The sequence below is a fragment of the Vigna radiata genome, chromosome 9 (assembly GCF_000741045.1).
Source record: "Vigna radiata var. radiata cultivar VC1973A chromosome 9, Vradiata_ver6, whole genome shotgun sequence".
NCBI lineage: Eukaryota > Viridiplantae > Streptophyta > Magnoliopsida > Fabales > Fabaceae > Vigna > Vigna radiata.
The window spans coordinates 10492996-10505779 of record NC_028359.1 but is presented as its reverse complement, the minus strand read 5'-3'; the positions used below and the strand labels follow the sequence as shown (position 1 = coordinate 10505779).

At 29.3% G+C, this 12784-nt stretch overlaps 1 protein-coding gene across 1 annotated transcript; it reads left to right on the top strand.

The window, feature by feature from the left end:
* The first annotated feature begins 8799 nt into the window (after positions 1–8799).
* Positions 8800–11079, top strand: LOC106773936 (dCTP pyrophosphatase 1-like). The gene is made up of 2 exons (XM_014660703.2): positions 8800–8990; positions 10609–11079. The coding sequence occupies exons 1-2, from the start codon at positions 8868–8870 to the stop codon at positions 10882–10884; spliced, it is 399 nt and encodes a 132-aa protein (XP_014516189.1). The 5' UTR covers positions 8800–8867; the 3' UTR covers positions 10885–11079.
* Positions 11080–12784: the final 1705 nt, after the last annotated feature.

Sequence of the window (12784 nt, the reverse complement as noted above, 5' to 3'; positions counted from 1 at the left end):
GGCTTGCATGTACCTCAAAACAACTCATTAAATATTTGTTTCTATGTAATTATGAAAATTTAATAAAATATTTAATTCAGATTTTCTATATATATATATATATATATATATATATAAAACTTATTGTGAGAACTAAAATTGTTAAAAGCAACCTTTAATACGACAAGAAAAATATGACTTATTTATTGATATATTGATATACAAATTTGAGTTTGTAAGTAATATAAATATTACATACAAATTATATGTAAAATTGAGTTACATAAGAAATTTTTCTTAAGTAATTTAATTGATTAAAGTTTGGACTTCAAAACATAATTCATTTTTTTTTATTATTTTTGAGTCATTTTAGCATTTTGGGTTATGTGTGGACTTGCATGTATCTCAAAACAACTCATTAAATATTTGTTTCTATGTAATTATGAAATTTTTTTAAAATAAATTAAACAGACCAATAAAATAGTAACACGTGTTCTGTTGTCAAAAAGTTGTTAAAAAAGAATTGTTAAAATATCAATGTTCATTTATAGCGAAAATGACTGATGACTTCTTTTGCTCTACCAATTATCATACAAACATTTCAAACTTCTCTTCTTGCAGTCGCAAGTGCTTTGCTCACATCCCCCGCCACCAAACAAAGCTTCTCTTCTGCATCGCATAACAGCGGTCTCGCAGCGCCTCTACACCGGCGACGTCGATTATGTTATTTCTTGGTGACACTGATGAAGAAGAGCTTAAAGCTAGCTCAAATTGTAGCATTGTTAAAAACCAAATTGAATATAACACTTAAAAAAAATGAGTCTTACGTTAAACAAAATCGATAAAAATGAAAACCATAAATGATATTAAGCTTTGTTTTTTATTCTAGCGTGTTAATAGAGATTTTGATTTCGATAAAATAAGCATTTGTTTTTCTTCTGGCAAAAAATAAAGCCATTAATATTATAGGCAATTATGATTGAATACAATTCTAAGAAATCATCAAATATTGAGCTAGTTTTTGACTGTGGAACAGGTTGGTCTAGCTCATATTTTATTGATCAAGTGCGAAACGAGCCTAAACGAGTTTGACTGACCCAGAGTGCTACCTCTAGTTAGTGTTAAGTAGCACATCACGAATATGTAGGCAAAATCATTTTAAAAAAACTAAATAAAAGTTAAAAAACTACTAACTGATATGTATCATGTTTTTAAATACCATGAAAATGAATTAATTAAAACAATTTTTTAAAAAATTAAATTTAATTGAAACAAAAAATAAAGGAGCATCCTAGTAAATAGACTTGTCAAATTAACCCATCTCATAGGACTTGATCTTAGTCCACATGGGTTGGGATCAAAAATAGTCCACATGACTAAAAAGTCCTTTATTAAAAAGTTTATAGGACTAAATGTGCATAAAGTTTTGTGGGTTAGGGCTAGAGCTGTCAAAACGGGTAATCCGGCTCAACCCGGCCCGGTCCACCACGGGTTGGTCACTTAGTGAGTTAACCCAACCCAGCTCATTTATTAGCGAGCCAGAAAAATTTGAACCCGGCTCGACCACGGGTTCAACCTGCATGAGCCGAGTTTAAATGAGTCAAGTTGAAATCTGACCCGCATAAAAAAAATTCAATTTTTTTAAACCCAACCCGGTCCGAACGCGTGGTGAGCCGGGTTGGCTCGCGGGTTGTGACCCATTTTGACAGCTCTAGTCAGGGCTAACCTATGGTCTTCTTTTAACATGTTGATTATTTAAATCTTAATAATATTTAAAAGTTTTCTGATTAAGTTAACATATTAGTCTAACTAATATTATAACTTAATCATATCAATTAGTCATGTGTTCTTGGATCAAATTATATGATTGTATTAACATTTAGTTTCTTATGTTTTTTAAATTTTATAAAATTGTGTGCATTTTTATTCAATTTTGATATACGAAAATGTTTGTTATATTTGTACTATTTTATAAAAACAATAACTTATTTGATTTTTTTATGGATGATTCTTTTGAGAAAAAAAACTATTTCTTTTTGTTTTGAATATAGTGAAAATCTATGTATGAAATTAATCTCCCTTGTGTTGAATATACACAGAGTTCTCTATTTATAATAGAAGAAATATGAGTTAAACCCAAAATACAAATAAGAAATAATAACAAACTAACTAAAGATAAAATATAAAGAAAAGATAAAGATAATATATCTAATTAACACTCGCCCTTAAGCTAGTGCATACAAATCATATGTACCAAACTTGTTACAAATATAATTAATTCTCGACCACCGTAAAGACTTAGTGAAAATATATATTAACTGATCACTTGAATTAACGAACTCGGTCTTGATATCTCTAGATACAATATTTTCTCAAATGAAATGACAATTAGTCTCATTGTGTTTGGTCCTCTCATGAAAGAAAAAAGTATAACTAATATGAAGAACAACCTGATTGTCACATATAAGCGTCATTTGAGTGAAATCTCCAAATTATAACTCTATAAGAAATTGCTTAAGTCATACAAGCTCAGAAGTGGCTGAGGCCATAACTTTGTATTCTACTTCTACACTAGATCTTTTCATAACACTTTGTTTCTTGCTTTTCTAAGAGATCAAGTTACCACTAATGGAGACACAATATTTGGATGTAGACCTTCTATTAGAAGGAGATCTTATCCAATCAACATCAGAATAACAAATCACTCTTGTTTGATTATTAGAACCATATAACAACCCTTTTCCAAAAGATTATTTAACGTACTTTAATATAGGAATAATTGCATTCCAATGATCTTCACACGAGGAATTAAAGAATTGGCTTACCACAATAACTGAAAAGGAAATGTCAGGACGAATAACTGTAAGATAATTCAATTTTCCAACTAGTATTCTATATTTCTCGGGGTCTAACAAAGGTTCCCCCTACTTTGGTAGAAGTTTAGTATTAGGATCCATGGGTGTGTCGACAGATTTTGAATTCATTAACCTAGTTTTGATGACATACCCCCTAGCTATGGGCAACCACTTTGAAAAAAAAGTTAAAGTCATTTGTGGAAGATAGGCCTAGATTATATCTCTTAGGTCCTCTTGAGTCATCATGAAGCTTTTAGAATAAGAATAAATTTAGGCCTTGTATTTTGGGCCACGTAGCCTAGGATTTATTCGGGCTTTGTATTATGGGCCTAGTGGTGTAGGATTTATTTTGGGCCTTATTTTAAACCAAGTAGAATAGGCTTTTGACCACTTAATTCGACAAAGGGCCAAGGCCCAATATTGACCAAAATGGGATATAAATTTTGCTTAGTTGACCAAGGGGTCAAAGTATCATCTGACTTGGTGGACAAGGAGGAGTGGGTTGTCCATGTTATTTGTCATCATCCCTTTGGAGAGTTTTTCCCTCCTAGTTAGTGGTCACATGTCATTCTAAGAATGGAAAAGATTCTCCAAAGGTTGTGGTCACATGTTCCCATCTCATTGAAGATGATTTTTGTCACTTGTCCTTCTCCTAATGGAAAGGATTTTCTCCTTGCTCTCTAAGTTAGCCAAGGTAGGGTTTTTAGGTGTAGCTTTTAGAAATTAGGAGCACCCTTAGCCTATAAGTAGAGGTGTTTCCCACTGTTGTATTCACCTTTTATTTAGAGTATTGTTATGCTGCCTATTTTATGTCATACTACTCTTATTAGGTCACCCTATGCTAGAGAAACTCAAGTGGCCTTCTTCTAGCCACCTTCCTCCAAGAGTTGGCCCAACCTCTATCAATGAATCATCAAGCATCCCTTCCATCATCATAAACCACACAAAACCTTGAGCTTAGCTCTTATTTCCAACAACTTCCACAAACACTCACACTTCACCTTTCACCCTTTCACTATGGCTTTTCCTTTAGATTTGACCCAACATAGCTAAGTAAATTGCCACCATTTGGTATCAAAGCTTAGGTTCTTCAAGAGCTAAATATCTTTGTCTTTATCTTTGTGTTTAAATTTTGTGTTGTTCATATTTTCTCCTTATTATCTTGTTGTAACTATCTTGAAATGATATATACCAAATTCGTGAACAACATTACTAAATTTTCCAAACCAAGCCCTAAGAGATTTTTTAGGCCATATAAGGATATGCGAAGACGACATACCAACCTAAAAGACTCCTCCTGAGAACCAAATCTTGGAGGTTGCTCCATATAAATATCTTCTTGCAAATATCCATTAAGGAATGTATTTTTTACATCCAATTGATAAAGAGGTCATTGTTGAAGATTCGCCATGGCTATAAATAAAGGAATATATGCCATCTTTGCCACTGGAGAAAAACTATCATAATAATCCAACCCAAAAAATTTTGTGTAACCTTTGACCACAAGACGAGCTTTGAGGCGATCAATAGTTCCATCAAGATCAACTTTGATAGCAAAAACCACCTATAACCAACAATAGATTTTCCAGACAATAATAGAACAATCTCCCAATTTCCACTATTTTGAAAAGCACTTAGTTCATCTAGCATAGCCTGACGCCAACCACGATGGGCTAAGGTATTAGTAACAGATTTTGGGATGACCATAGAAGAAATAGATGAAAGCTGAGTATATAAAGGTTAAGACATTCTATGATAACCTAAAGCAATATAATATGGAGAAGGATTATGAGTAGAAAGTATACCTTTTCGGTGAGCAATTCGAAGGGTAGACTCAGTTGTCGGAGTTGAAGGAGACAAGGTAGTTGTCGCTTGAATTGAGTCACTTGGTAGTTGTTGAGAAACACCTGGTGGACTATGCATAATTGGAGGAGCTCAAATAACAAGAATATTAATAATATTAGAAGGAGACATATCAGAAAAAGAACGATTGTTAAAATAAAATGAATACTCATTGAAGGAGACATTTGTAGATATAAAATAATGATTAAGAGAAGGAGAAAAACATGTGTATCATTTCTTTGATGTTTTATGTATATGTATGTGTTTCGGGAATAATAGATTATTACTTATGATAATCGGTTATCCTAAAGTGTTTTCACTAGAAATAATGTGTTTTGATGAAGAATGGACGGGAACCAAGCTTGAGGAGCAATAAAAAATGATGTTAATCAGAGAATTATATTAGTGGTTACGTTTAGGATCAGGTTCGACTTGTGGTTTAGAGTGGAGCATGGATGAGTGTTGTGGTATATTTAAGTATGTGACTAATGAGCATGCAAGTGGATGATAGGTCTACTTGCTATACCTCGTAAACCCTCGTGATTGATGTTGTATGTAAGCCTTCTTCCAGTTACATGCATCTTTTTAGTCATCTATATGAGTTTATGCTAATTAGTGATCTTAAAGGTATGTCCTGCCCACCAGCTTCCGTCTGGTTCGTCCTCAAACCACACCGTATTGGGAGAGGCTAGGCTCTGATACCATTTTGTAACGCCCCGACAACTTACAGGGACTGCTGACTGCCCCCACAGATCAACACGAGGCTTTCCAGTGTGTTTTGTCCTCACTCACACTTTCCGAGAAAACTTCCCGGAAGGTCACCCATCCCATAATTACTCTAGGCTAAGCACGCTTAACCATGGAGTTCTTATGAGTTAGGCTACCGAAAAGCAAATGCATTTGTTGATATGAGTAGCCAAATCAATTCCTTTAAGCTATCCCTCAACTATATAGTCTCATACCTATACAGTCTCCAGATCCCTCTCATTCCGGTGTATGTTCGATTCGTCCATGTGCCCCTTCCACTCGAAGCCTGCCAGAAGCCGCACTCCCCGTCCTCGTCAGTGCCCGCGCGTCACATTATGCATGTTGATGAATTTAAATGATGTGTATTATTCTTTTAAATTGAATGATTGGTTCACGATTTTTATGCTTGTTTCTGCTTGGGTTTGTGTGACTTAGAGAAGTTATAATTTGAGCAATTAAGCAAATTGGTATGAGTTTTCATGTTTAAAATTGTTTTCAATCAATGCACCGAGAAAAAAGTACCAATTTGAGCAACAAATCATGTCAAGTTTACTTAAAATCACAAAATTTATTTTGTTGTTAATTGATATGGCGTATAGTGGAATCAAAGTGACATTAAGAGCCAATTTATGTGTCAAGTCTATAAGCATTTTAGCTCTAGATGTTGAACGATAAGTTGTACTATTGAGCTCCACTTTATGTGAATGCTTTGACATTGAGTAGTAGTAGGATATTGCTAAGCGCCATCTTTGTACTCCAAGGCTGGAGCAGTATAACTACAGGACATTGAGTGCAGAAAGTGCCACTAAGCGCAAACTTTTGTAAAAGAATGGCAATGATTGCCAACATTGTCGTTGAGCGTCACTCTTTGTGATGGTTTAGTGCTACGTGCCACATTTAAGCACCGGGTTCTTTGATTTGATCTGTTGTCTTCTTTGACTATTTGAGATAGATCTATGATGAAACTGAGGTATGTTCATAATATTTTTTATTATTAGCTGAGGTTATGATATGGTTGTGGACATGTATTATGATGTTGTTGAAAGAATTTCAAGGAGAAATTCTTTATGGTGGTGATCTTAGCGTATGCATTGACATATGGGAGATCAATAAGGAGGTATCTTGAATTCTAATAACTTTTCACACTCAAATAGAGTAGAATGAGTTATGTGATGAGAGTCGTAAGAGGTCCATGATATTGACCATTTGGTTCTAAACGTGAAGGAGTCTAACCTTATGAGTAGTAAGGTGATAACTCCTTTGTTTATGATTCTACATAGCATTAATACTACTACAAGTGCATGCCTAAAGTGAAGCCTAATGCCAAAGGCATGTATCCAAATAATTAGGTCTAATGCCAACTACTTGTGTGTATCTATATGATTTATTATATTTGATCCATGATTAGCTTATATTTGATATGATTTAATTGTCTTAGAATTATTCTCTTGCACACTAGCTTATTTCATCATTTTTTGTATGTTTCTGGTGTTTTGTTTATCTCTTTTACGATGATCGCTTCACGATGTGAGTAAATGATTGATAAGTATTGATGCGCCTTTGGTGAAAAGTAGTGATGATGAATAATTTTCTTTAGTTTTTAATAATTATCTTCAAGTTTTCAAAAACTCCAAATTATTTTAGTTAGTTTATATATCTTTTATTTTACGAATATTTATTTTTTGAGATAATTATATTAGTACTATATTTTTTTGAAATAATATGTTAAAATAAGATGTATAATACTTGAAATTTTTAACAATAATTGGAATCAAAAGACTAATTAAGAAATAAAACTTTTTTTTATATATCATTTACAATTAGAAAATAAAAATTTTCTTTTGAAACGTTAAAATTTAAAATATTTAAGTTTGTGTCTATTTGTTATCATTTACAAAATTCAATATTACATTAATTAGTATTTATAATATTTTTATGTTTTTTTTAAATAACTCATATATACAATTTTGGTATTAGATAAAAAAAGTGAAATAAATCATTATACAACCATTTTATTTCTGCAAAATCAACCTTAAAAAGTTAGAGGGAATTAATAATTCATAACAGTTAATGAATACGCATGTAACTTCTTCAAAGATAAAACGTTTGTTATATACATATTAAAATTAATAAATTAATGCTTATTGAATATTTTTATATCTGCATTAAAAGAAAATATTAATGGAAAAAATTAAAGCATATTAAATGAACCAAAATATTAAAGTAAAAAAAATAAATCATATTAAATGATCTAAAATATTAAAGGAAAAAATAGAGCATTAAATGGTAAGATTAATGAATTAACATTTTTTAAAGTATTCTCTTTTAACTATATATGTATAACATTTAATTATTTAGTTTATATTTAGACCATCTTTTAGTAAGTATTTCGAAAATGAATATATATATATATATATATATATATATATATATATATATATATATAAACAAAAAAAATTGTGTTAAACTTAATTTATACCAAAGTCTCATAATTTAAATTTACGAAAAAAAATATTTTTTTTAAATTTATTTTTCTCTCTGGTTTCTTTGTTCTTAAGTTAAGAAGTGATCTTGAACAAGTTTTCTGAACAAATCTTAATCCTTATATATGTTATAAAAAATTAAAAGTGAGATACATGTATATATAAATTAAGAAAACAGATTTCTAACATAAATTATAAAAAAAAAAGTTAGTATAACTATAAATACCAAATAAATAATTAAATATCAAACAACTTCATGCAGTTTGAAATATTCTAATATAAAAAAGTAAGAATTCAAAATAAATTAGAAGCCTTATGTAATATAATATATAAATACAATGACGTGTATTATCTTCAGTTTTTATATTAAAAATAATACCATATTTCTTTTATATATTTCTTAAAAAGATAAAAAGAAATAATTAATTTTCCTATTTCTACAAAAGGGTGAGAAAAAGGGGTCCACCCCCATGGGTTTCTCTCTCTCTTTTTGTACGAATTTCAGAAAGAAAAAAAAAAAAAACGAAACAACAAAAAGTCCATCAATTCCCGAAAATGACACTGCTGAAACATTTACCTCAATTGCTTTAATACTCTTTTCAAGAAGGATAATCAGACCTTTTTTAACAATATTTTTTTATACATTTTTAATACATTACTTGTCATAAATTGGTTTATAATGATATTTAATTTATAATTATTATTATTAATTATAGAGTAATTTTAAATAAATTAATATATATATATAATATTAAAATATTGTAAAAAATGTTGTAAAAAAAATTGTTGTAAAATGATAATTGTTCTAAAAAAACAAAAACTTTCCACAGCCATTTTCTTGTCTTCTGCTTCTTATATAATGAGGTGCTAGCTGTTTTCATTTCTTCATTCTCATTTTTTTTTCTCTTTCTCTATCTCTCTCTGTTTTCATCATCATTTTCATTCTCTCTGCTCTGAAAACATGACTGGGGTTTCTGAAAAAGCAGGTGTTTCTCTTGATCAGCTTAAGGAGATTATGAGTGAATTTGCAAAGGAGAGGGATTGGGAGCAGTTTCATAGCCCAAGGAACCTCCTTTTGGCTTTGGTATGCTTCTCTTTCTTAACAAAATGTGCTCTCATTCTGCTTGTCATTTCACCTTGCATGAACACTGTTTCTTTCTGTTCTTCTTTTTCAGCCAACCCATTTCAACTTTTGTCTTGTTTCTCAAGAAGCTCATGTCAAAATTTTTACTTTTTTAATGTTATTTTCTTGAGGATTTCACTGTGTGTTTCGGTCAAATTTGTGTTGTTTTGTTATTTATCATGGGTGTTTGAGTATTGAGGTTTTTTGTTATCCTCATTTATGCATTTGGGTTGAGAACACTGAAATTTTCTTGAAGTTGGTTCCTTTTAATGGTTTTTTTTTCTCCATCATATCTGTTTGACCATTGATTTAGCTTAGGTTGTTCATTATAGCTTCATTTATGCATTTGGGAACTTTGATTTTTTTTTTTCTTTAAAGTTGGTTCCTTTTCTCTTGTGTTTTTTATGGGTGTTTGAAAATTGACCCACCAAAGAATGTTTGTGATCATATAATTTAAGCATTTGGAAAAAAAATGTTTTTTCTTTAATTAGATCCTCTTAATCTCATTTGTTCTTTACCATGGGCGTTTGCATTTTGAAGCACTGATTTTTTTTTTTTTTTAATTAAAGTTGGTTTCTTTTAATCTCTTTTATTCTTCATCTTGGGTTTTTGCATGATGATCATGTTTGTGATCTTTATTTATGCATTTGAATTTCAAAACATTGTATTTTCATAAAGTTTGCACCTTTTAATCTCATTGTCAATTTTTTTTTTTCATTTATGAATAGTGTGCATATATTCCATTTTAAAAAGATTTATTAAATTGGTTGTGGCATGGAAAATTGTTTCTTTTTCTACACTGAGACTTTACATAGTAGAAAGATGGTGATAAAAGTTTGAATTTTAAATTCAAAAGGTTTATGATATCATTAAAACAATCATTTTTTTTTTCTATTTTTGACTGAATAAAATAAAATATGTTTTCTTTTCTCTGTTTAAAATTTTTCTTTTATATTTTATATTTTTTTTTTCTATTTTTAACTGAATAAAATAAAATATGGTTTCTTTACACATGGTACATTAATGTGTCAAAAAGACTAATGGAATATTAGGAAAAAAAAGGAAAAAAAAAGAATAAATGTGCTTTTGTAATATTTAAATAAAATTCGGACTCTCATGTATATTGAATCTGTTATTTCAAGTTTGAGACATTTCATTTTTTATTTTAAAAAATTTGTAATTTTAGTTAATCCCACAATTTTTTTTTTCATATATTTATTTCTTACATTATAACTTTTTAAACCACTGTTATGGTGTTTTAGATTATAATATAATTGAACCGTGAAAATGAAATATATTTACAAAATTTATAGATATATTGAATTGTGGATTTTTTAAAAGAAATATTCAATTTTAAAATCAAACAAAATTAAAATTATGGATTCAACATAATGGCAGGCGAAAATTGTATTCAAGTCTTTATTTATTTAGTGTTTTTCTTTCTTTATCACCTCATTGAAAGTGAACCAAATAAAAGTAAAAATTTGATTTTTAAGTTGAAATTTCAAAGTTTGCCTTGTTCCAAAAGAAGGGTAAGTTCAGTTTTATCTTATTTCTTGAGTTTGTAATGATTTCCCAGGTGGGTGAAATGGGAGAATTGTGTGAGATATTTCAGTGGAAAGGAGAGGTTCCAAAGGGTCTTCCAGATTGGAAAGAAGAAGAAAAAGTTCATCTTGGAGAAGAACTTTCAGATGTGTTGCTTTATCTTGTGAGGCTCTCTGACATGTGTGGTGTTGATCTTGGCAAAGCTGCTTTGAGAAAGGTTGAACTGAATGCCATGAAATACCCTAAAAAAGTTTCTGAAAAAGAGCCTTCAATCAGCACCAAAGAAGATGAAAATTTAGAAGGTGTTTGATGAAATTGCATTTTGTGTTTTGGGAGGAACACTGGGAAAGTGGTTTTGGTATATGTTCTTCTATAAAGGGTGGAGGCTAGCTATTATTGTTGGATTGGTTTGGTACTAATTTATTCTCTTACCTTTGGCATATTGAATATTGGACTGTGTTTTTCTTTTGAACATGTATGTTTTAAGAGAATTCAATTTCACCTTTTTTATGATTTTATTTTATTACAAATTACCCTAGGGTAAAAATTATAAACAATTCTTCGTAGATAAAGATACTTTTAAATAGGAGGGTGAAAATCTATTTTTGTGTTATTTTTAAAACTAAATATATACTTATTTAATTTTTATTGTTTATAAAAGTTTCGTTAAATATTATTTTTATTAAAAAGCATGTAAAATGTTTATTATGTAATAAATATAATATTCACGATTTTTAGAAAGATATTTTATATGATATAAGTACGTAAAGTGTTTATTTTTTTATTACTATATGATAATTGAAATTTTACAACAATTATAATATAATATCCACGAATGCAAGACAAAAATAAGTATATATCATTTAAGAACGAAATAAAATGTAAGGATATATGAATTAAGAGTGAAATATTAAAAGCAATTTGAAGATGAAAATTTAATTTAATCAATGGAGAATATGTATAAATATTGTTAGAAAGAATAATTTTATCAATTTAGTTGGAGTTTCATCGTAACCTATCATTATAAAATTAGTAATAAAATACTATAAAATTAAAAACCAATACAGTTAAATTCATATATTTATCCAAAATAATAACTATATAATAAAATATATACAAATCATATATAATTACATGAGTTTCTTTTAAGAATTTTTATATAAAACAATTACAAAATAATAACTATAATAATAAAATATATACAAACTATATGGATCACATGGTTTTTTTGTTTTTAAAAAAAAAATCCTATATAAAACAACTATAAGAAAATTATAAAACTAATTAGTAGTATTTTTGTATTTCATTAAAGAAATATCATCACTTAATTATTTATCTGCTCACATTAATATAACAAAATAAACAAATAAAACATAAAAAACACAAAAAAACTAACAAGAGGAAACTAGTACACAAAAGAATTTTTCTAAGTTATTTAATTATATCAATTATAAATTAAGCATGTATAAAATACAATAACTCATGTATTCACACAAATAATTGACACTGGATTCAAATATCTAAATATATGTCTTTGACATTGAACTTCAGTGTAGGTGTACACTTGTACTAATATTTATGCTCTCTATAGTCATAAAGAAAAGGGGATCATCATTATAAAGAATTTTTCCTTGAAATTCTTTCAACACCGTCATAATACATGTCCACAATCATATTATCACTTTAATTAAACACAATATTAATCATGAACATACATAAAGTCTATTATAAATCTATTTCAAACAGCAAAAGCAAACAATTGATAAACATGTTACACATTGTGCCTATCTTGGTCAATCACGTGCCCTGAATAAAAGAAAATACTGAGTTGATCTTGCGTGTGGAAAATAGGCAGTAATATGTGAAAAATATTTAGCCGATCTTGTGCTAAATGCAATAAAAAAAAGTCAAACGCAACTTGTCCTTTAGTTAAGAACAACATATAATTAGATAATTTAATAACTTGTTGAACTTATAAAAATTATTAACATTCAAATTCAAAAAGCTTATGTATTTATCCGACTTAAATCATATTGTTATGGTCAAACCAAACATGACCCAATTTTAGTAAGAACAAGGGTAATACCATCCACGTCGCCAACCACCATAACCTGCCAACCGTCATCATATGTCATGTTATCGATCCATTTTTTTCAAGGCTTGTCTTCTACAAAGAGAAAAGAATATAATTAGTAAGTTAAAACATATCC